Source organism: Nipponia nippon, unplaced genomic scaffold (assembly GCF_047370975.1).
Source record: "Nipponia nippon isolate SJK-2023a ecotype South Korea unplaced genomic scaffold, ASM4737097v1 scaffold_30, whole genome shotgun sequence".
NCBI lineage: Eukaryota > Metazoa > Chordata > Aves > Pelecaniformes > Threskiornithidae > Nipponia > Nipponia nippon.
The window spans coordinates 5,623,776-5,647,892 of NW_028262348.1; the positions used below are offsets into that span (position 1 = coordinate 5,623,776).

The 24,117-nt window shown below is 53.0% G+C and overlaps 1 protein-coding gene across 1 annotated transcript in view; it reads right to left on the minus strand.

Moving 5' to 3' along the window:
* RTN4R (reticulon 4 receptor) overlaps positions 1-23,398 on the minus strand; it is an 81,724-nt gene extending 58,326 nt beyond the window's left edge. The window contains exon 1 of the mRNA XM_087768536.1: positions 22,916-23,398. Within this exon, the coding sequence (XP_087624662.1) occupies positions 22,916-22,937 (22 nt within the window). The 5' untranslated portion in view covers positions 22,938-23,398. The remainder of the gene's footprint in view (positions 1-22,915) is intronic.
* Positions 23,399-24,117: the final 719 nt, after the last annotated feature.

A 24,117-nucleotide genomic window follows, 5' to 3' on the forward strand; every position in this document is an offset into this window, starting at 1 on the left:
CAAAGCTGACAGATGGGTCATTTGAGGGTGTGTTCCTCATAAAGCTCCTTTCTGAGAGCACTGAGGCAGTTCAGGTCAGGGAACTAGAAGAAAATACAGAATGCACCAAGACGGACCCACTCACAGCAGGCACGGGTCCTTTCTGCAGCTCTTAGTCCATGGATCACCTTAGCTGTAATATGGATCTGTGCCCACGGGGCACTCTCCACTGGTGTCCCTCCAGGCCAGGATGGGGCTTGGCTTGGACCTCAGGTGAGCGTGGTTCTCCCATGCAGACAAGTGCTGTGAATTCAAAACCCGGAGAGATGCAAGGAGAAATCTGAAAAGCCAGTCAAGGTCTCATCCTAAAGGCCATCCAGGCTCAGGAAATAACTCTTAACAAGCCAGGGGACCACTAGCAATGACCCACCACTGTTTAGAAAGACTGACAAGCAAGACCTGCTCAGCCATCCAGCTGCATCAGCCAGAGGACTTCAGGGCCCTGGCCCCACCACCAGAGATGTCCACCAAGCCTTCTGCTGCCACAACACCCAGCTGCTGACCTCTATCCATGGGCTGCAGCAAGGTCTCCTAAAACTCTCCAAGCTAGCTACGGTGTTAATGGAGCCACAGAGAAAGGCATATAAATGTCCAGCCTGGCTTAACTGAGACCACTGACAGGAGCTCAGCAGCTTCCAGTAGGTGCCCCGAACCACACTGAAGGGTGGTTCTCCCACAGTGACAAAGCTGCCAAGGAACAGCACCACTGGGACAGGGACTAGGAAGGGCTCCTGATACAGGCTCTGCTACTCCACAGAAATCCTCCCCCTCGTGAGACCGAGATGCTCTGCTCCTCCAGAGACCCTGCATCATGAAAGCAAAGCAAGCTCTTGCAGATCAAGGTCCTGTGGATCACGGAGCTGGACCATGCTGAAGAGTCCACCCTCTCCTTGCTATTAAACACAAATTCCTGCACAGCCTCCGCAGCTAGGAATGAGGCTGGAGGCTGATGCTATGCTAACTACGTCGGCCTTTTAAAATTTAAAGCTCTTGCTGCAAACTCGTCCTTTGGCTCGCAGTGGGGGATCCCTGCTGGCAAGGGAAGCAGCTAAGAAAGCAGGCAGAAGTACCGCTTTCATGTGCAGCAATAGGATGGGGTTTTGTGTCCCCTCCGAGGGACCTAATTGCACAAGAGTCACACACACACACACACACACACACACACCCACACACACCCACACCCACACCCACACACACACACCCCCCCTCTACAAATCCAGCAAGCAAAGCCATGGCTGAGAATAGCAAGCATATATCAAGCACAAGCTGGGTCATCTCTGCTTTTAATTGTCTGGATGGTTTGCTACAGGAGGGAGGGGGAAAAAAAAAAACCCACCTTGCTCTCAAGGATCCAGCTCTGTAAATGGCATTATGCCTCAGCTTGTATAGGAAATTTTACAAAGCTCAGTTGAAGGAAAACCTTGACTTGTACAGTGAGAGATAAAAAACCTTAGTGTTCACAAATGAATGTACCCATCTGCTGTGTGCCGTATTATCTCTCTCAAAAAGAAAAAAAAGAGAAAGAAAGGAAAAAAAGAAAAAAGTGAATTGAACTTTGGATGCTTTTCATTTCCCTACAATGTGCAGCAAACTGATTCCTATTCATTAAGAGAGAAGATTGACATTCATTATAGTGTGCATTAAATTCCTCATTCTTCTTCTACCCTCAAAATTAGTCTACAGAGGGTAGTAACTAGCAATTTCTATATTGAATTTCTAGTAACTACAGTGGGTTTTTTCTTCCAAATAAGCAAGGCAATTATAATAAGACACACTTCTTCCTGAAATGGTAAAACAGGCAGTGCCATTTGAAATCTCTGTTGCTTTCCTTTACAGCTGCGGTTAGACATGTGCACAAGCAGCTCACATGTTTGCTCCTGAGTGAATTTTGGAAGAAATGCCTAAACCCCAGAGCACGGGCAGCTCTGCTGTAGTTGCAGCTCTCACCCAAAATGTCTTCCAGCTCTGGATGTGTACAACTGCAGTATATTGTCAGATATGGGAGACCCGTCAGTCCTGCCGTGCACACATGGGCTGTGGCAGAGAAGTCACAAATGTGCCCATACCCCCACCACAGAATGCTATGCATGCGAGAACTTTGCAGTTGAGCTCCCTGCACAGGTGCCTCTGCACAGATGAGCCAGGAGTTGACTCCCCCATCATTTCTTCTTCCTCAGGTGAATGCCAGAAGAATTAGTCCATCCATGATGCCTTTGCTATTCCTTCACTGCTGGCCAAACACTGCCAGCTCACAGGTACAACAGCGGACACAGCACACCGCTCTCCTCCCAGGCATGACCCAGCCCCAGGGGGAGGCTGCTTGCAAGGACCCCCCAGACTCATGGTCCAAACCCAGCTCCAGCCAGCATCTCCTTGAATGCACATGGGTTACGCCGCTTTCCCCCAGGACTGGACTGCCTCACGTGTAGCTTAGCCACCACTGAGGTCCCTTGCCTCTGGAGATGCAAGAGAGGTCTGTGGCAATTCAGAGGAACATGATCTTAGCAGTGCCATAAGGATAAGTAATTAGCGTTTGCGGTTTTAACTAAGCAGCCCCATCTCTCCTCAGACAGCAGGGGACCTACAGACATAACACACAGATCAGATATCACATGGCAGACATGGGGAAGCAGCCTATCTCCAGAGCCAAGCAAAGCACCATGAGGAAGACAGGAACGGGGACAGACACCCCTTTGTCCCTGGAGCCCGCAGCTTCTGATGCTGGATGCATGTCCAAGAAACCATCTTGGCTTGTACAGGCTGCCCTGGTGGCAGGGCCAAGCTCCGAGGGTACAAGGAGGGCCACCCACCTTCTATGCAGACTTTTTAGCCAGCCTGGGGAGAAAAGCACGTGGGATGGAGAGCTTCTGGCCCTGCACAGGGCCTGGCTCCCCTGGCCTTGCTCTGGAGGACATCTACCCCTCCTGCCAGCCTGAGGGACATCCAGGAGGCAAAGCTCTCCAGGCAGAGACCCACGGTCTTCGCTCCAGCCCATGCATCCTCCTCTGTCTCAGGTTTGACAGCACAGCTCTGCCGCCCCAGCACTCCTCAAACAGCCCCTGGCTTGCAGCTGGAGCAAGAGTTGTTCCCACGTGCCTGGCTGGCCATAGCCTTGCTGAAGTAATTTCTTAGCAGGGCAGACAGCATGGGAGCATTATGCAGTGCCAGGGCAGACACACTGGAGCGCTTTAACCTGGTCAGTAACCTGTGAAAGACCCGTCAGCACTGCAGCCCCTATGCAAAGCCCTCTGCCACCCCCCATCCAGCCCTTTGATGACGCTGCGGGTGCATCGAGGCCACAGCACAACTTTCATGCAGAGTGGGTGCCCCAGTCTTGGTCACTGAAACTGGACCTGTCATCCTCCCTGGGAAGGGAGTTGCACTAGATAGTGACGGCTGAAAACCTTTAGCATAGGTACCCGAGGAGGTGGGCTGGGGTGACCCCCCTATGGTCCTCCTGCTGGGGATGAAGGACATGGCCACTTAGCATGTTGCACAGCTGCCTCGGGAACAGATGGCCGAGTCAGCACAGCTGGAGAGGTACATGTGAGTGCCATCACCACACAACCCCCCCACTCCTTTCCAACACCCGCTCTCTGTCTAGACAGTAAAGCCTGAAACCAGACAGGCTCTTTTTACAGAGACACAGCAATTGTATGTATTTTGCTATTTTCAGGCCAGACTCCAAGGTCCCAACCTCTGTCCCTAAGGGACAAATTTGTGGCCTTCAGAGCTGCCCTGCAAGGTGCCGTGGGGCCGGGAGACCTGGCAGCACAACGTGTGCTCACCCAGGACAGGGAATGGTCAGGAGAGGGTGCAGGTGCCAGGAATGGACATTATTAAAGGACACAATGGATTTATGAGGGACTGAACAGCCAGCAGAAGACATCAGTATTTCTGCCCTAGGGCAGGTGGAGAATAGAGTCTGTTCTAGAAACCACCTTTCTGGAGCCTGTCAGGGCTTTAAGACGCTATCTGAGGATTATTTAAATTTTGCATCTTTGCCTGGTGAGTTCTCCTTTAGCCCTGCTGATTTGTGAGTGCAGCACCCAGATGCTTGTCACACAGATTGCCTCATCAACCCTCAACTGACACAAATTGGGAGTACCGCAGGGAGTGAAAGGCAGTTTGGACACAGCATGCTTCACAACGGGCTCAAACGTCACATCACCAGGATCAGCCAAGTAATAAACCTTGTCAGGAACATTCAGACCTCTGAACCCACCAAGCAAGGGATGCAACTGCCTTCTTGCTCCTGAAGAAACTGCAACCATCAGTGCCCACACATGAATTGAGATAGCTTTAGTAAAAGCAGACTACCTCCTTTTATTGGCTTCACTCCCACCCAGTACTAATGCTATGTCCCTCCTAGCTATTGCCCTCGATGTCCTAAAGACAGTGGAGACCAGGAAAGCCCAGCCCATCTGGTAGAAGAGGAACATGGAGAAGAGGGGTCTGTCTTGGTCTGACACTTCTCCCCAAGGTACAGGCATAGTAATGTGAATTGAAATGCTATGTCCCCAGAGGCAGCAGATCACAAAAGTGGGTGACACAAGCACAGCATCCAGATCTGGGAGAGGAAGCGCTTCCTGAAATGGAAATATTCCTAAGTGAGCTATTGCAAAAAGATCTGGAGACAAAGGAGAGGAAACTGCTCCATGTCACCCAGAAAGCCTGTGGACCTTCCTTGCCAGCTCCCAGAGGACAAGCGGACAATAAAGCCCCTGTTCTCAGGAGCTAAGGTCCCTGAAAGAACAACCCATGGGATTTCCTTGAACTGTTCCATCTGCAATAGGGCAATTCTCTGCATAGCTTTCCAGGGACATAAACCCACCACAGCTCAGGACTTGAGTTCCCCACCTAGGAACCCACCTCCTTCTTGCATCTGTGTATTAACCACACCTACAGCTCAAACCCCAGCATTCTTTCTCTTTAAGCAAGTGAGGACTCCCCTTCTGAGATGCAATTTTTCATCAGAAATTGTGAATATGGTGCAAGCTCCATATATTACTGCTAGTTTCAAGAAAACTTGATCAGGAAGGTGTGTGTCTGGACCAGGAAGGTACTTCTGGTCAAGGAGCATGCAAAGCCCAAAGTTGCCCCAGTGGTGAAGGCACTCATTCAGGCTTTGGGCCAGTTCAGATCCCAGTTAGCCAGTGGGGTCAGAAGCATGCTCCATGCAAGCCATTGCTGTGAGATGCTAACTCTAATCCCCATCTCCATTTGGAGCCATTCTTCGTGTAAATAATCCAGCATCTTTCAGTCCAGATTGCCTGCATAGCCTTGGGGCAGGCTGTCTCTTCTGGCTACGTCTGCTCCACCCTCTTCTTGCCGCAGGGGCTTGAACCAGCGTCCCTTGGGTGACACCTGCCATTGGCCATATGCTTTCAAGTTGCACAGGACAGGGAAACCCATCCCTGCACTGCTCTCATCTTTCAAAGACTGTGATGCTTTTTCGGTCCCCAAGCAGCCACACCTGGCAAAACCAAGGGCTCTGGCAACAGCTTGAGCCTGCAACTATCAGCTATGAGACCAGCCGCTTTCCTCTGCAGAGCCTGCGACAACTCCTTTTGCTGCACTGCCTTGCTCCTGGGGGATGAGGACTGAGTGGGTAGTAATCCTCCCCACCTTGTCTCATTGCTCTGTGACTTGGTGTCCATCCTTGTCCTGCATTCCTCTCCAGTGCTCACAGCCCTTCTCCCGGAGACTGCTGTGTTTATTGTTTATTAATTAAGGAGATTTTAATACACCTTGTGATGGATTTGTAATGGTTCTTATCTAAATTTACAGAGAGTTGCAGAATACATAGCAGAGCTTCGATATTCTCTTAATTAGCACCCAAGCAAATAAGAGCACAGTAGATCTGGAGATCTTCAGGGTCTCACACTCCTCTTCTCAGAGCCACTGGAAATGTGAGTGTAATTTCAAACAGTTAAGGCTGCTTGGAAGGGCACCTCCAAGGTATTTGTCATCACTTTCAAAACCCTTATTTACTCTCTGCTGTTTCCAAAAACCCCTCTGGGAGCTGGGAAATGAATCTATTTTCCTGTTGAAACCCATCACATGGACATCCTGCCTTGCTATTTTTAGGGATGCTTGTGAAGGCAGGCTGCACTCTGCTCTGTTATTTCAGGGTCTTGCTAGCCTGGAGCTGCCCATGCTGGCTGTTATCGGAGGGTCCTGGAGGAGAGCCCAGCTGCACACCTTGGCTTGTTCTTTGAGAGTTCCTGCTCTGCTGACCCTGAAGCATTTGTCCTAAACAAAGACAAATCTGTACTGGCAACTGTAATAACTCTGCAAAAAGCTGCAGGGAACACTCTGCACCAGGGCCATTCACAGTGCTCTTCAGGCGTATTCTGCCTCCTCAAAACCACACCTGAAGCTGGCATAGCCCACATAGGTATGGTGGAAATGCTGCAGAGATAGGCATATCCACGCTGGTAGGAGCTCATAAAAGCAACAGAGCTCATGTGGCAGGAAAGGCTTTGGCATGGATGGCCCAGCAACCAGGGCAAAGCCCTCCAGGGATATTGATATAGTCTTTGGTTATTCACCTGTGCTGAAATTGATCTTCTTTGCACAGTCACTCCTGCCCACACTGTAATCACACCTTTTTTTTGCTTCATAGGTACCTCCCAGGGGCAGCCTGTAAACTCAACCCTTCATCTTAGTCTCTGGTCAGAGCTAGTACAGTCTTATCAGTCACTGCTGGCTTTGACAGCTGGGATTCCCTTCAGCTCTTTGCTGCGCATTCAACCGAATGGGGAGCTCCCTCCTGCTGCAGCAGCATCATCTGGATCCAACCCTGCAAGCGCTCCCCTCCCTCGAGGCAGAGGAGCCCTCTCCGGCACTGGCGTGGGCTCCCACGAGCCGCTCTCACAGCTGTGAGATGTGTCACTGCTGACAGCTCCCCCGCCCAACACCGGCGATGGGGACATAATCCTCCTTACGTCACTCAGGAGCCAGCTCAAGTCACTGAAACATGTTCCACCCATCACATCACATCGGTTCAGGGCGGCTTCTGCTGCCAGCAAGGCAGAGCACGGGAGCTCCCAGCGCTTCCAGAGCACGGGAGCTCCTGCTCGCAGGGAGCACCTAAAGACTCCCTGGAGGACCCAGCTCCCCATGCTGTGGGCCAGCTGGATGCATCCCCAGAAACAGAGCATATGCCACTGATGCCCACTCCCCTCCTGAGACCAGGCAATCCCAGCTTGATGCCCTGAGTGACATTTCCCAGGAAAAGAACAGCACAGTAAATTCAAAGGTTAAATTTGCATATTTCCTGGTGCTGCTCTGAAGAGTCAGACAGTCTTTCAGGACGAACTGCTGCCAGCCTGCTGCACAAGGAGCACAAACACCCTGTGCCCACCAGGGCTGAGGGACCCTTTTGGGTAGCACCATGCAACTTCTCCACGCTGGCCTTTAGTTCTGAGAGGAAACAAAACAAAGGACCACAAGCAGTGGAGGGGATGAAGTTTTGGCCATGCATCTGTAGAGCAGCTCAGAGCACCGAGAAGGAAGCCAGCTTTACCTTCATTACCCCATCTGAAAAACAGCCAGGACTGGATACATCCTGGGAAGAAGCAATGGAGGCACTTCTGTATTAACTAGCACAACATCTGCTTTCAACAGTGTGCCTGGGACTGTATTGCTCAAATAACGTGTCCAGGGAGGCCACAGTCTTCACAAAAAGCTCCAAAGGCTACAGACTCAGCAAAACGCTGCACATTAAATACTCTTTATAGTGTGTGCAGAAGGACTGTTACAAATTCAAATGAACAAGCCACGAGTGAATCACCGGACAGGGAAGGGTTGGTTTCAGCTAAGCAGAAGCAATGCAGTAGTCAGGGAGGGGCCTCAGTGGGAGAGGGCTCAGGCTCAGCCACAAGCTACTGAAACACAGGGAGAAACTCTTCGGCAGCACACGTGGTGGGAGAAACAGAGGGCCTCCCCTGAAGTGTGGGCACAGGACCACCCTGCAGCACCAGTTCACCAGCTCAGCAATGCCATGTAGCTCAGCATCAGTCCTTCGGTAACACTGAGCAATGCGTATCCACCATTGCTAAATGTGTATTCAATATTCATCTTTACCTACCACTTTTTGTCTCCCAAGCCTTGTTTCTGCTCCTCCAGATGTTTGTTTTATGTTTTGAAGAATAACCCGCTCTCTCATCTCCTTAGCAAGCTCCTCTGAAGTAAGAAACCAAGGTGGCAATGCTTGAGAGGGAGCAGGTCGCGAGGATGCACCTGCACCCAGAGCTGTTGGTAGAGGAGAAAACAGGGTCCAAAGAGGGGCAGTGCCGAGGCTGGTGGCACCAGCTGCTGGTTTTCCAGAAGGAGCTACTCTGGCGGGGACTGGTGATGACCCCGCTTTGCATTCCTGCAGGCAGCAGGGCTGTCTTGTACCCTCAGCTCTCCTCCATCCCTGCCAGAAGCGGGAGAGCCTGCAGGTTGGCCTTGCTGGATGTTTTCCTGAAAATATAAATATGTGGCCCTTGCTGCACCTTCCGTGGACTTTCAGCAGGACCTTGTGGGAGGCAGCTCCGGAGGACTCTCCTGCTACTGAAACACTCTCCTCCTATGCTTTTCAGTGTGTTGCCATCTGGCTGTTGTATCAGAAGGAACAGCCAAGCTATCTTCCCCATGCCATTTGTCACCGTGCTTTCTCCTATATACTGGCCCGTCTTTTCCATCTCCCTTTGACATCAGGTAGCTCCAGCACCTTGAGCTCTCTTCATGTCAAACTCCCTTTGTGTCCTCAGTAATTTAGGTCTTTTTGGAGAGAAGGGGGTGGAAGGAACCATGATTCTCCAAGGGAGGAGACACCACTGATTAACATACAGACCTTCCATTTTCTCCTCATCCAGTTTTTATCCTCCTTCACACATGCTCCCGTTCTGGCTGCCAGAGCCCCACACCAAGATGTGCACCAGGCTCCCAGCTCCCCTGGAGCCCAGCACGCAGGTGAGGACAGGGAGCACCACTATGCTTTTCTCAGCGCTGAGCCTCTTGCCTCATCAGCTCCAGAACCATCAGATCACACAAGGCTCAGCCCCTGCAACAGATAGCAATGCTGACCGCTGCCCAGATGCTTGGCGGAGCCTGTCATTAGCCTGTATTCACCATACCCATTTCTTTGATTAGTTTTGTTCTGTGTCTCTGATTTTCGTCTCTTTTGGGTGATAAACAAGCTGCAGCCCCTTCCCCTTCACAAGTCGTGTGCTCATCCCATGATCATTTTCACCCCTGTCCCGTGACAGAAACAAAGGCAGCCCCTCATGCAGCACTCACCATACCCTGCTTGCTTGTCCAAACGCACATACGGCCTCTGCTCGCATAGCTCCACATGCGTGCGCATGGTATCATGCATCCAGGCACATCCACACTCTGCGATGGGCATTTTGGTCTTACAACCATGCATACAACCTCAAGATCCCGAAAGGTCTGGCGGGCTCCTGCAAGGCTGCATGAGTGTGCACTTGGCCTGAACGATTGATCTTGCCCATCATCTCATCCTTCCCAAGCATGAGAGGTTTGGGGGAAGCAGGAGGGGAAAGCTGGGGATCACGCGAGCTGCTCTGGCAGGCTGACTCCAGACTGAGCCAAAGGTGGGTCAAGGCTCTTTTACAGGAGCTGTTGGGGTGCACTTCCAAACACTGTTCATCTCTTTTTCCTCTCTGTCAATTTTGACACTCACATTGAGGTGCAATTTTTCTTACCGCGTCATTTAGCTGCCATCATACTGAGAGATTCCTGTGCCATTACAGCCCTATCTCCCATTATCACTTCCTACGTCTCCTGGTGCCAAGTGTCAGGCTCGTTCCTTTAATTCACAGGATCTCTCAGGTTTAGAGAGAGCAGTAAATGCCTGCTCTGCTCCAGCCCTGCATGCAGGGAGAGCTCGTATATCTTTTTTAGCAGTCCAGCGCTGCATTCCCCAGGTTCAGAGCAACTGGACCCGGCACCTGCAGTACTGCAGGCCATCAGTTTGCCCAATCTCCTTCCTTGGGGATGTTCACTCTGCACCCAAGCTCTTCTGAATGCAGGGGATGTGGGGACAGGCAGGGGGGAGGCAGACATAACGACTCTCACCCTCCTCTCCAGACAGAAGGACAACGATATGCTGATGAGGATTTAATCAGGTGAGGCTGTGTGCCTCGGTCACACACAGGGGCGGTGGGAGCCGCTGGCCCGTGGCCTCTGTATGTCACACACTAAATCATTTGCCTGACAGCAGGTCACCAGCAGAGCTGGACCTCGCGCCCTGGCCAGGGGACCCCGTGCTCTACTCACTGGCCCGTACGTTGTCTGCATTGCAGCAGACAGCAGCAGATGCCTAAGCTCAACTACGCCCGTCTCCCACCAGCACACAGCGAGTGGAGCAAGCTGTGTGACAAGCAAATTCGTCACTGAGTTTTTTAGGAGTTTTGACATCAGCAGTTTTCCCCCATTGAGCCCATGCTTTTCGCTGTGGCTTTACGTGCAGGAAACAGGGCACAAATGTGCATGGCAAGGGAGTCATGCTCAGATGAGCAGCAGCGAAGCCTTCATTTTAGGAAGAGAGGAGCAAGCTAGAAAGGCTCAGAAACCCAGCCAAAACCAACACAGCTCAAACACTTCCAGGGGGTCCATGTCAGCTGTAGCAAGAGGAGGGAAGAGGGTGCAGGCAGGGAAACGAGTCCACAGCACACAGAGAGCTGCCTTGGCTGGCACCCACTGGGTGTTTGCCAATAAAACAAGCTCAAAAGGCAGGCACTGAATACGTCAGAGGGTTGGGATCCCCCTCCGGCACCAAAGGCAGAGACCGTGCAGTGCAGGGAATGCCAGGGAGCCCAGCACAGCTCCTCTCAATGCCTGCCAGTCCTGCAGCCCATCCATCACAGTGCAATCCCAAGACATTTCACGTAATGCTGCACAGGTGGCAAGGCTGGAAAAGGCAAAGTCTGTTCTGGAGGATCCTCCTGACAATAAAAACATGCCAGGTGCACCTGGGTGAGGGGCAAGTCCAGCTCTAACACCCATGCAACACGCACCATGCCAACGTGCCACCAACTCACGTACGCAGCGACACACAGTTGGTCCCTTCCCCATGTGCCAGCTCCAAGCAGCAACATACCAGCCACCACCTCTCCCAAGGGAGAGCAAATTCCCTGTCCATCTGATGGGAGAGTGCCAAGTGGCTTCTCCACCCCATTCCTCGCGCAGGCTGCAGCCACGGATACCTCTTCTCCATCAAAAGCGGCGTGTTCACATGCCCCAGGTGGACCCAGGTCAAGCTCTCCCAAGCTCCTAGTAAATCCAAGGTCCTCAGGAAATGACCAAGCAAACTGCTTTGAAGAAGACTTTGTCCCCGCAGCCCAGCTGTCCACCCAGAAGCTTAGGATTAATTGTAAGCCTAGCAAAACACTAGGAAAGCCAAAAATAAATACAGCGAAAGAAGTGCATTTCCCACTAGAAAGCCATGGCCAAGTAAAGTCAGTCTCTTCTGGGCTGGTTCCCAGGAGGCAGCTCAGATTCATTTATTGTGCCACTCATACAAAAGTCTCTCTTTGGCTGTGCTGCTCCCTTGGTGCTCCCTTCCAACCTGGGAGAAAAAGGGCCCATTATTCAGACACAACGACACTCGTCGAGCAGGAAAGCGGAGCCCGGGCAGGCGCATTGCTCGAGCATCAGCAGCAACCCCAGCCCCACACAGAGCCTCTTCCCAGGGCTTGGAACCACCCTCCACTGCACACAGGAGAGAATGCAGCCTCGGGAAAATCGGAATAGTGCTTGCTGACCTGCGGACACCATTTAAATAACCGCTGCCTGATTTCCAGACAACACATTTCCCTCGGAGTACAGCCAGTGCCCCAACAGCAAACAGCATGTCGTATTAGGAATGGCTCTTCCTAAAAAGACCAGGAGAGATGGCTCATCTGTCTTGTGGGTAACATCAAACCCGAAGATGTTACCTCTTCCAGTCTTAGATGCAAGCCACAGGCCCCCGGCCAGGCTCTGCCTCCAAGCCCCAGCTGAAGTCTCACTTCACCACACGATGTCAGAAATTGAGGCTTAAAGATGACACGTCAAAGCCTGCAAGAGCGGACACCCCCACAATGCCCAGACAGCCTTGGCTGGCAGAATCCCTTTGCCGTCTCACCCAGAGGGCCTAAAATTCATTTTGTGGATTGAAATTGAACCAGCCAAGCAAGAGATTCAGCAGCTGTTGGTTTCCGCAGGGGAGTTCAAATGTGGGGGGAGCAGGGGCTGGGGTGGAGCGATGCAGCCCACCAGCCCAGCCTGGGCAGCTCCCCAGGGACTTCCCAAACTGCCCTGCACACCAGCCTGGCTGGGCACATGGGCAGGGAACATCCCACACCACGGACAGGGAAAGGCAGCACCAGCACGCTGCCTTCTCATGCCGAAATCCCGTGCTGGTCATGCACTGCAGTTGGTGTCTGGAAAGAGCTGAGCTGCTCTGCAGACCTTTACATGCTCCATGGAGACCCTAGGGCAAGGTCTGTAGAGGGATGTTGGAGGAGCAGGACCAGAGCAAAAAGGCAAGGCAGATGTGTGACATTAGGAGTCAGGCAATGCCCTCCTGCCTGCTTGCAGCTCCCAGCTTCTGCAGCAGATGACCGGGCCAGGAGCAGAGACAGCAAAGCAATGCCTGCCTGCAGCAGGTGACACCTGAGCAGCAAACAGGCTCATCTCTAATGCTCAGCCCAAGGACATCCCTGCCCTGAGTTCAGGTGACGGCAGATCTCAGCCTGCTCCTGCTGCCAATCCCCCTCCTGCCTCACATCTGGCAGCAGCTGCTGTCCCAGCCCATGGGTGGTGGTGGACGGAGAGTAGGTCCAACAGGCCATCTCCACATCCAGCTTCCTCGTGGCAGAGCAGTCTCCCACCATTCATCACTATGCATGTGGTTAATGCTACTGCTCAGGACTGTGAGCTGCTGTAATTACCATTATTAATTCCCCCCTCCCTTCAGGATATATTAGCTGCAAATTGAGAAAAGAGAGAGGGAGAGAAGTCCCTGGACTTGATAAATCAGCTGCTGACAAAGAACTGACGTCTGCACTTCAGTGTGTGCAGGACAGCCTCAGAGTGTGCCCAGCACCACTTTCCCTCCCACCAGTGCCTCCCACTCCACTGGCTCCCAGCCACCTCACTGCATCCCCAACACCTCCAGCCCTGTTCACTGAAGCAGACCCTTGTTAGCAAAGGCCAAAGGACTTGGCTGCTCTCAATTAACACTGGTTCTGCCCAAACCAAGCCAAACGCTGACTGCACAGGCATCCAGGAACGGAAACAAATGCCCCGAACGCAGCTGGCACAATGCACTTGGAAGTCACTGAGGGGCTTCTCTTTGCAGTTGCATCTCTCCAGGCAGCCATACCGCTTTAAGGAAAGGTCTGAATTTAAACCAAGTTTGTTAAGCAGAGGCAAACCTCAGCTAGTTTCATCTTCACCTGAGTTAAAGCCAGTCTAGACGAAGATGAGTGGGGGCAGAATTAAATAAAGCTGTGATATGAGTGCCTCTGTGGATCCGAAGCAATTGGCCTTCATGGTGGCCAAGGTCCCCACAATGGTCCCAGCCCTGCTGTTAGCAAAAGAGCCACAGGAAGCCATCTCACCTGATCTTATGGAAAGCTGCCAAATCTCTTTCAGCCCTAGGACACTGAAGACCCTCCTCCTGCCCCCAGGGTAGCCACTTCCAAAGCATCTCCTGCCTGGGTCCACTCCACAGCTTGCAGAACTGGATGTGCAAATGTTCAGGGCTGCAGCTCCTCGCAAGCACAGGGCAGCAGCAGAAAATGCCACACTGCCGGAAACCCAGAGCAAGCCCCTGCGTTAACACTCGATGCTATTACTCCTGACAGCAAAAGTGGCCTGAACAAACAGGAGGGGAAGACTACTGCCAGTCTGCAGCCTGCTGCTTCTTGCAAAAAGGCTGCTGACCCATGCAGGAGGACAGAGTGCCTCGTGATAAAACCAGAGAGGTTTCACTTCACCCGAGACAAACGGCTTCAAAGTGCCCTCCAGACCAGGACACGGATGTTCTTGTGCAGCACGAAGAGAGGCAGTGAGCAGTAAATACAAGCCCGCATCGCATTACCCGCCTGACAAAACGGGCCGCTGTCAAATTGTGTGGATACTGTGAACGACAAGAGCGTTCCCAGCACACAGCCTCCTGCCTGTTCTCTGAAGGGAAAGGGACAGACAGCCCTCTAGTGTAAAGCCAACGCTAACCATGTTTGCACGGGCATGGAAAGCATTAATCACAGCTGGATCCATGCTGGACACGTGCACTTGGGAAAGGACGTGTGCCCAGGGAGAGGGTTTTGCTGCTCACGCTGCAACTTCCCACCACCCCTCAAAACATGCTGATGCTGTGGAGATGTGCAAGTCCTAAAGGTCCCAGTGGCTTTCAGGTGATCATTTTTCTCTGCAGAGACAAATACAATGTTAACAAACTCAGTATTTGCTCTTAGGATTTCAAAAGATGCCTTTTGTCAGAGGAGGGTATGTAGCCTTCACAGCCTGACACCAGCACTCGCAAAAGGCTTCTGAAATCCCGACTTGCCCAGCAGCTGATGGCATGTCTCTGACAAAGCCCCCCGTGGTGCCTGGAAGCAGGGAAAGTTGAATTTGGGGCCTCCAAAGATTTTTCCTTTCCTCTCCCTCCTCCTAAGACTTCTGGTAAGAGTCAGACTGAGTTCACATCTCTTCCCTGCACACATTGCTGTGTTATGCACATAGGGTATTGTATGTGGCTCTGATCATCATTCACAGCCTTAAGAAAGACGCACAATTAAAATCAATATTTAAAGTCATCAAACAAGCACACACAAATTTTAACAGCCACACAATTCACTCTGACATAACGACGCAGGGTGCAGAGTCGAGAGCTGTGCTGGAGTGCCGAGAGCATAGTTCTGCCCACAGTCTTCAAAATTTAATGAAAACACACCAGTTTTAAACACTTTCCCAAATCCAGCTCACAAAATCTGTCACTTTGATGTGAATGGTCCCAGTCTTAGCCTAATCAGTCACTTTTACTTTCTCTTTAGTAGTTAAAGACGCAAATGAACTCCCAGCAAACTGCACAGCTTCAGGAGAAGAATTTAGCAGCCAGATGGCTCTTGCAAAAGATTTGTTCTTAACAACAAAAAAAAAAAGTTAACCCGTTTCCCCAATGAGCACCACACAGGAGATGATCTGACACATCAGCAAGCAATTCTGAACTGTTATCTTAGAGCATCACTTCTACCATAGAAGTGCCCCTTCTTCCTAAACCATCATGTAAATTATAATTATCACTAATAACTGATCAATTAGTACAAGTCCATGCAAGGCACTATAATTATCCCGTGCACTCAGGGAAGAAAAGAAAGCATCAAATTTGAATGCAAACATTCCTTTGTTTCCAGCGGAAGGTGCAACACAGAGAGATAAAAGAAACCACAACTGTCAGAAAGGCAACGAGATCCAAAGAGCCATCTGAGGGAATGTGTGGAACTCCCACGAGATGGAGCAAAGCTGTGATGGGCTGGAAACTCCCATCCAGGCAGTGAACTTCACTCTACTGGTGTATTGGTGTACTGGTGTAGAGAAATCTGGGCCCTTTTTTCATCTCCATGTGGAATTGCAGCTGTGGATGGGGATCAAAGCATAGCTGACAATAAAGACTCTCCAGACCTTCATGGAGGCCTCCTTGGATAAAGGACAGAAATGCTGGACAAGAAAGTTTTTCTGAGTCAACTCCAGGAAGCAAACAGCAAAACAAGTATCATTTGGCAAAAGGACTTTGATCACCTAAGGATGTTGCTGGTGGAAGGAAGAAGGCAACCCATGTCAAGGATCAGCTTCTCCTTAGCTGTCTGGACTGGAACTTGGGCAGCAGCACGGGGAACAGCCTTTCAGCAGGGTGATTTGGAGAAGCCAAGTGCTGGGTGGCAACCCTGGACTTCTTCAAATGTTTCTGACCCACTGCTAAATAACACTTCAGTACAGTAAAGAAACAAATTGATATGCAGGTAGGCATCTGTTTACATAAATGTCCAAGCTTTTTGAATGAGTGAAAGAGGAACAGTATTAAGAAGTACTCACTTGGTACAAGAAGTGCATAAAGTTCCGCACCTTGGGGCAGAATAACCCCGTGCATCAATACCAGCCTGCAAACTGTGAGCAGCAGTCTGCTGTAAACAGCCTGGGAGCTATGGTGGACACCAAGGTGAATATGAGCAAATGGTTGCTCTTACTATGAATACGGCAACTACATCCTGGGCTGTGCTAAGAGGAGTGTGGACAGCAGAGTGGGGGAAGTTACTGCCGCTCAGGACTGGGGAGGCTGCACCTCGAACACTGCGTCCAGTTGTGGTCCCCTGCATCCAAAATTAATGTGGGGGAAACCAAAAAGGTCCAGTGGAGGGTGAGCTAGATGGTGAGAAGCCTATAGCATACGTCCTACAAGGTCAGGTAGAGGGAGTTAGGATGGTTGGGTCTGGCAAAGAGGAGGTGAAGGGGCAATGTAATTGCAGTCTACAGCTACTCAAAGGCAGTTATAAGGATAACAGAGGCAAACACACCTTTGTGAGGCCAGATGACACAGCAAGGAGCCGTGGCCAAGAACTGCAGTTTGGGAGGTTCAGTTCAGACATTAGGAAAGGCTTTTTAAACAGCTCCAGCACTGGGAAAGGCCAGCAAGTCTCCATCACTGGAGGTTTCCAAAGCTTGGCTAGAGAAAGCCACAGCAGACCTGATCTGACATTAGCAATAGCCCTGCTCAGGGTGGGAGTCTGGACCCTCCAGAGGGCCCTTCCCAGCAGCACCTCCAGGATTCTGGAATTTGGCCATGCTAACCATGTCCTCGGAGAGGTTTCTGCCACTGCACGGTGTCCAGGAAAGGCTTCCAGCACAGGGTGCATTTGAGGACTAAAGAGTTTCTGGGGAACTCTGCTTTAACTAACACTGATGTGGGACACCATGCTGGGAGAGATGTAACCAGTATAGAGAAAGGGCTTCATCCCCAAATGCAGTCAGAAAAGCAAACACACAGGCACAAGACAGAAATGTCTGGAAGTCTCTGCTGCCTTCCTGAGTGTCCCTGCCAGGGACCCTGACTGTGACCCCTACTCTCAGATCCTCCTTGGTATATCTCCCTCAACACCTGCTCCTGAACTCACAGGGACAACTGCTTACTCCCATCAAGCATGGACCCAGGCACTATGTGCACCATCACTCCTGCTCCACCACTGCCATGCCCAGTGACAGACAAGAGGTACGCCGACCATGCCAAAGGGACATGGGCCGCTCACGGTCCTGACCCAGGCCAGGTGACAAAGGGCTTCAGCAGCCTTGGCCAGACAGGCCAAGAAGTCTGATCTATGGAGAAGATATCTCCATCCTTGGAGATGATATCCATCCTTGACAGGACAAGACGCTGAGCAACCTGATCTAGCCTTGAAATTTGCTGTGCTTTGAGCAGGAGGTTGATTAGATACCTCCAGATGTCTCTTCCAAACTATTCTATGATTTTATGAAAGCAAATATTCTGTAACCCCTGCCTTGCCTGACCCATGCAGAGAGGACTCTACCACTGCTGGCTGTCTGGGGGAGAAGGGTTGCAGCCTGCTACTTGCCAGTCATCAAACTGATGCCTCATACTACTGAGCTACCAAGAAACTGTACTAAAAATCACAGCATTGGAGTATTCTCTTGCTTCCAACTTCCTCAGTATTTTGCACATGCTTGTGTAATGTTTCTACTTTTCTTGACAAGCAGGAAGGCTACAAAATAAAACTCAAGTACTTTTCTAATCCCCTGATTCCAGGAGCAGAGAGTTGAGAGGGACAATAAATGCTGTAAAATCTGCTGGTGCTATTGATCAGCTCCAAGCTACAATGCAAAGGTTGTGAGGAAGGCAGGCCAGACCAGAGAGACAAACCTGGTGTTGATGCAGCAACACCCCAAAGGAGAAGATCATCGGTCTTGTCACCTGACACTGTGTCACTGCTAAAGAAGTGATTGGCAATTGCACAGACCTCCATGTTTTAGCTCTGGACTGACCTTTAAGCATATTCTGGGTCCCTCAGGAGATAACTCAGCATCGCTCTCCCAGCGTTAGAGCTGGAACAGCTGAAACTAAATCACAGAAAGGCTCACTGACCTGGTCAACGATACAAAGAAGTCAGAAGCAGGGCCAAGACCAGACTCCAGAAGCCCTGACTTCCAGGAGCTCTCTAAAAGCACAGAGAGATGGGCAGAGCCTGTGCAACACTACATGCAGATGTGTTCTGTCTTACATACAGGCAGGGCCTTTCCATGCATGCTGCACAGATACCATAGAAAATATCTGTGTCACTCTGAAGCCACTCTGCTCTGAGTCTACATATCATCACTGAACACCACCATAATGGATAATCAGACACCAAAACCTCACGCTGCTGTGCATCCTGATAGCCATAATGAGACACCAGTACAGGCTGAGGTGAGTTTGCACATTTTAGCAAAGTTTGTATGAATTGCTTTGGCATCTCTGTGCAAACATGGAAGGATCCACCCTTTGCTTCTTTTAGCTGATTATGAGTTTTCAGTACAATTGTCGCCTTTTCCCTCATCCTCTGGAAACCTCCAGGAGTTGCAGCCACAAGCACGAAAGGGGAGGAGAGGCTGGGCTTTGTAGATCACAAGCCTTCCCCCTCCTTCCCACACCTCTGTGCGTGTCTGTGATGGAGAAGCCCTGAAACCCTGGTGCTCACAAATCCTAGACAGATCCATCTGGCTCTAGGACACAGCACAAAGCTTTCTGCATGGACAGAAGGGAGAAGTCCTAGTGCAACTCCCAGCCCTTGCAGGCACCATACTGTGATGCTGCCTCTTACAACACCTCTTTGCAGGGGTACCGGATACTCCTATTCCACTGTGTGCGTGCCTCCTGCATAAAAAATCCCTCTTTAGGAACATCAAAGAGCTACTTGGCACTCAGAAATATGTCTTAATGAAGGTGACAGCAGCAGAAAGCATTGCAAATCCAAGGGGAAGAGAATGCACACCTAATTAGACCAACTCCTTTCTTCACCCTTCGGTTCTGCCTCTGGCTGGATGTGCAGGGTGAATCCTACACTGGGACTGCAGCTTCAGGCTCTCCACCAGGACGCACCCCGCAGCACGGCGGGACTGAGCTGTGTGAGATACTGGCACGGCAGCCGTGTGCAGACTCAGAGCAGAGATTAGAGCTCAGCTCTTTGCAATCTTCCTTGTCCTGCTTTGTGCTGAGGCTCTGGCTCAACTGATTTTCCCTCTCCCTCCTCCTCTCCCTCAAGGCTCAGGAAGATGGGAAGGGAAGGAAGACACGGCGCTTTCCAGGGTAGGCAGCAGCTCCCCACAGCCAGTATCACTGTGCCTGCAGGCTGTGTAGCAGCGTGCCTGAGGGCTGGCCTCTGGAGCATCCTTCCCCTTCCCTGCCCTCATCTCACAGCTGTTTCTAAGCTGAAGAAGGTGGAAAATTCACATAGGTGCTGCTGGATTTTGCAGATTTTGCTTATTCCTTTGGAAGGCTTAATGGCCAAAGTCATCATTGGTGTCAGAAGAAGATTACACAGGCACAAGGCCTTCATTACTAGCACACATTGTCACAGCGGTATCAAGACATTTATGGGGATGTGAGTTGTGGACCCCCATGTCCCCTACCAGCTTCTAACTCCATAGCAAGCCACCAGGCTGAGTGTATGGATGGACAGCCATCCCCTTGCCCTCCCCTTCCAAGCCACCTGAGCAGGGAGGTAGCAGACGAAAGCAGAGGGAGGCATCTCAGTTGTCTAGCAAACTGCCCCCTTCCTCCCCTTGCTCCTTCCCGCCACCGGCTCCTTTGCACTTATGAACCAGCTTCGCCTCCCAGGAGGTTTTTACTCAAGCGAAGTCCAGAGCATCTGAATGCTCTGATGCGGGATGAAGGTAGTTAATGAAGGACCTGGCTTGTTAAGACAGGACTGCCATGCTACCTGTGCTGGTAGTGAGCAGCACAGGCACATGCTGCCCACAAGCCACAGCAGCGGAGAGAGCAGCGGCGGCTTTCTTGCCGTTTCTAATTAACTTATTTTCTGGACCAGCTTTCTCTAGTGCTCTTAGTGGGGAAAACATCACAGAACCAGCAGGGATACAACATCTGCACTGATACAACGCCCAGGCACAGAGCAGTACAATGGCACCTCCACCTTTTTGCCCTGATATTCCTCTTTAGAAAACCTCTCCAAACACACCCTTTGATGGTCCCACAGAATATAGATCTGAGGTATGTGCTACCTGGTGGGGAAGGGGGGACCAAGCCCAGGAAATGCTGTGGCCCCTTGATACAAAATGAACGTTTTACAGAAAGCAAATATAAAATAATACACCGATGAATGGTGTTTTCTCTCAATAAGAAGAGCGAGCTGCTCTCACATCAGTGAATACGTAGTCTCTGAGCTTGGTGTATGTTCTCATATTGCAGGGTTTTGTGTTTGGTTTTTTTTAAAAATAAATTTTCTAAAAGAATAAGCATGGAAAGACCTCTTTCAATATAAATAAATTGTATTAGTAAGGCAGTAAGTGCTGAGAACACCAGGTCAAAGCTCTGCCTGTCGAACTGCCCCTGGTGGCTATTTCTGGCTTACAAGGCACTTGAAGTGTCCTGGCAGCCCACGGTGGGAAATGTAATCCAGATACAGTAGGATGGTCACTCATCTACACATAATCTCCTGAGGTTCATAAGGACTTTACAGTCACACCTACCAGCAATCCAGGCTACCCAGCCTCTCACAGGAGCAATTCGTAAACTGCAGGGAAAAAAAAATAATTCAAACCCAAACCCCTCAAAGCCTTGTTCTATAAATAAAGCTGTTGTAGCACTGTTTTTATATGTCATTATCTTCTGTGTTGTTTCACATTATGCTGGCAGCAGCCGGGAATGTCACAGTGTAGAGAAAGTGCTGTGCTGCAGCAGGATCGCGAACGGTGGGGGAGAGGCTATCCTGGGTGCCTGTACCACACCCATCACCTGGATACTGCTCTGCACAGCTGACAGCCGTCCTACAGCACCACAGTAGACAAGCAGCCCGCACCACCAACTTGGCACCAGGAGTCTGTGCACAAGCACACAAGCACTGAGTTCAGATCAACGGGTAACCCATGCACCAGGCTATGGTGCAGCACATAGCAAATGGATGCTGAAATATCAGTATCCCCTAAGGGCCCGCAGGAGAAGCTGTAACTGCAACCTGCTCCAAGGTGTTTCCCAAACAGGAATAAATTGGCTGTTTCAGATTTAAAAAAACGACACAAACTCACTAAAGGAGGCGGTGTGCCATTTGGATCAGAGCTTGGATATGTCCTTTGATCATCACAAATATATCAGCCAGAGTGCCCCCCAAAATAGAAAGAAAGAAAAAAGAAAAAAAAAAGATTATTTTTGTGTCACTGATGGAACAGGAAGCAAGCTGGAGATGGCACACATGGGAAGAGACTCTGCAGCAAGAGGCTCTACATGCCAAATGCTCCCTTGACCAGCAGCCTGGACAGCAGTGGAGCTCGAGTTAAAAACTGCAACCTGTGGGCTGGGTTTCCAGCAAACACACCTGGGTGGCACATGCTTCTCCAAGTGGTCTGAACCTGCAGCGTGAGAGCATGTGTTCCTCCAAACGTAGGTCTTTATTTCAGGTTTCACCCAGAGTGACTGCAAATGGCCAAGCCACGACTGTACAGCAGGGCAGCTCTAACAACAGCCGCAGCCCCCGGCTACTGCTGCCAACACAGACCCAGCCCCATCCCTCCACACCGGGAAGCAAAGACTGTCGCCAGGGCTGCCGAAGCAGATGAAAAAGGGCTATTTTCAGCCTGAGGATCCGGCAGTGCCAGGCCTCGCCGCACGCTGTGTGTCTCTCCCCTGGCGGGTCGAGCCGACGTGGGGGTCCCCCCCTGCACCCCCAGCTCTCCCCAGCCTCTGGCTGAAGGACACCGGGCTGAGACGAAGCAGGGAAGGCCCGGAGGGAGGGGCGCTGCGGGGCGCACCCGCCGCACCCCGGCCATCGCCGTCCCTCCGGGCCACCCGGAGCCGCCGCAAACTTCCCCGGCCGGAGGCACCCGCAGGCGGCCGGGCCCGGCGCGGCCCGCGGCTTCTCCGCCGGGATCGGGGAGCGGAGCCGGTGCTTCCCCGCCGGCCGGGCTGGGAGCGGGGGGAGAGCCGAGCTGCCCCCATCCCCTCCGCCGGGGCAGCAGCTTCGTACCCCCGCGGGATGCAGGCTTGAGAGTGCGGGATGCCGCTTCCCTCGGCGGCACTTTGCCTGCTCCAACTTCGGGGGGAGCCCAGGCACCCCAAGGCCGAGCCGAGGCAGGGGGCGGCCGACCGGCCCCCCGCGGGGCTGGGGCTGGAGGGGGCTCAGCCTGCTGCTCTCCTTCCATCCCGCTGCCTTGCTCCGCGGCTGGAGCCGTGCCGTGCCGTGCCGGGGCGCAGCCCGGTGCTCGCTCCCCCGCCGGCCTCGCCTCTCCTCCGCTCCCGCAGACGCGGCGCTCCCGCTCCCCCCGCGCCCTCCCCGCCGCCTCTCCCGGGCCGAGCGCCCGGCTCCCGCCGTGCCCCGCCGGCCGCGCTCAGCCCAGCCCAGCCCAGCCCAGCCCCCGGGGTCCGGCCCCTCTCCCCCGCGGCGGGACCTGGCCGCTCCCGCCGACTCCGCGGAGAGAAAAAAAAAAAAAAAAGTTGCAGCGAGGGAAGTTCCCGGTGCGGTGCGAAGCTGGGGACGTGGCCGCCTCGCCCTGCCCTGCCGCCCCCCCGGGGAGCGGGGGAGCCCCGGCGCGGGGGGGGGGGGACGGGGGGGGACGGGACGGACGACAGACACGGGGACGGGGACGCACCTACCTTCAGCTATCGCCCTCTTCATCTTAGGGGTCGGGGAAGGCACGTCTGGAGGCGCAAAGTCGAGCGGAGCGGCAGCGGTACAATCCTTGCGAAAGCGGGGCAGATCCCCGTGCAAAACTTCAGCCCGAGCGCGGAGCGGCGGCGCACGGGGAGGGGGCTCTCCCTGTGCCGGCGCCCTCGCTCATCGGGGGAATGAGCAGCCCCCGAGCTGGAGTCAGCATCCAGGCGAGGCTCCCCCTCCCTGCCTGCCTGCCTGCCTGCCTGCCTCCTCCCTCCGTCCGTCCGTCCTCCCTCCCGCCCGCCGCACGCACGGGGCCGGGGCTGCGGTGGATCCCGGGGCGGCAGAGCCGGCGGCGGCGGCGGGGAGCGCGGAGCCTGCTGCACTGTATCCCGGGAGCGAGCGAGCGGGGCGCAGGGATGGAGAGGCGATGAATGTTTTATGGGATCATGTGGTTTGACGTGAGAGGAATCAGCCTAGATCGGATTTACTGGCTGGAGGAGTGAGGGAGGACGGGGGAGACGGGCACGGGATGGATAGAGGGAGGGGCCGCTCCGGGGGCAGACGGAGCGCGCAGGGGCCGCTCCGACGGCGGCGGCGGCGGCGGCTCCGCGGCAGAGCCCCCGCGGTGCGCGGCCGCGGCCCGAGCTGGGCTTGCGAGGGGCCGGGCGGCTCCGGGCGGCTCATTCCTGGAGGAGAGGTGCCACCTAAAGGAAGCCGCGGATAGGGACGCCCGGGCGGCTGCGGGCATCGGGCCGGCCCGCTCCCCTCCGCCTCCCGCGGCAGCCGCGCCCGCACGGCCCGGCCCGGCTCGCCTCGGGGTCCCCGGGGGCTGCCGGGCCCTGGCAGTCCCTCCGGGAGGCAGCGGAACCCCCCGGTGCTGGAGGCCTCGGCGGGTGGTTTTTCCCCTGCTCTGGTCCCCTGGAGCCGGGCTGCTCTCTGGGGAGGTGGCGAGAGACACCTGCGACCACAGCACCTCTTCACCCAGTGCTGGCGAGGCCCCATCGCCAGGTTTTCCTTCTGCTGGTGTGGAGCTGCTGCGTTCCCCGGAGGAAGCCTGGTAAAGACAGGCCCTTGGGTAGAGTCTGAAAGAGAGAGTTCTTCCTCCCCGCTTGCACATCTGAGCCCTCTCACCACATCCCACCCCTGCTCTTTTGGGATCACTCTCCTGTGTACAGCAAGGACAAGAGCTTACCTCAGTCTA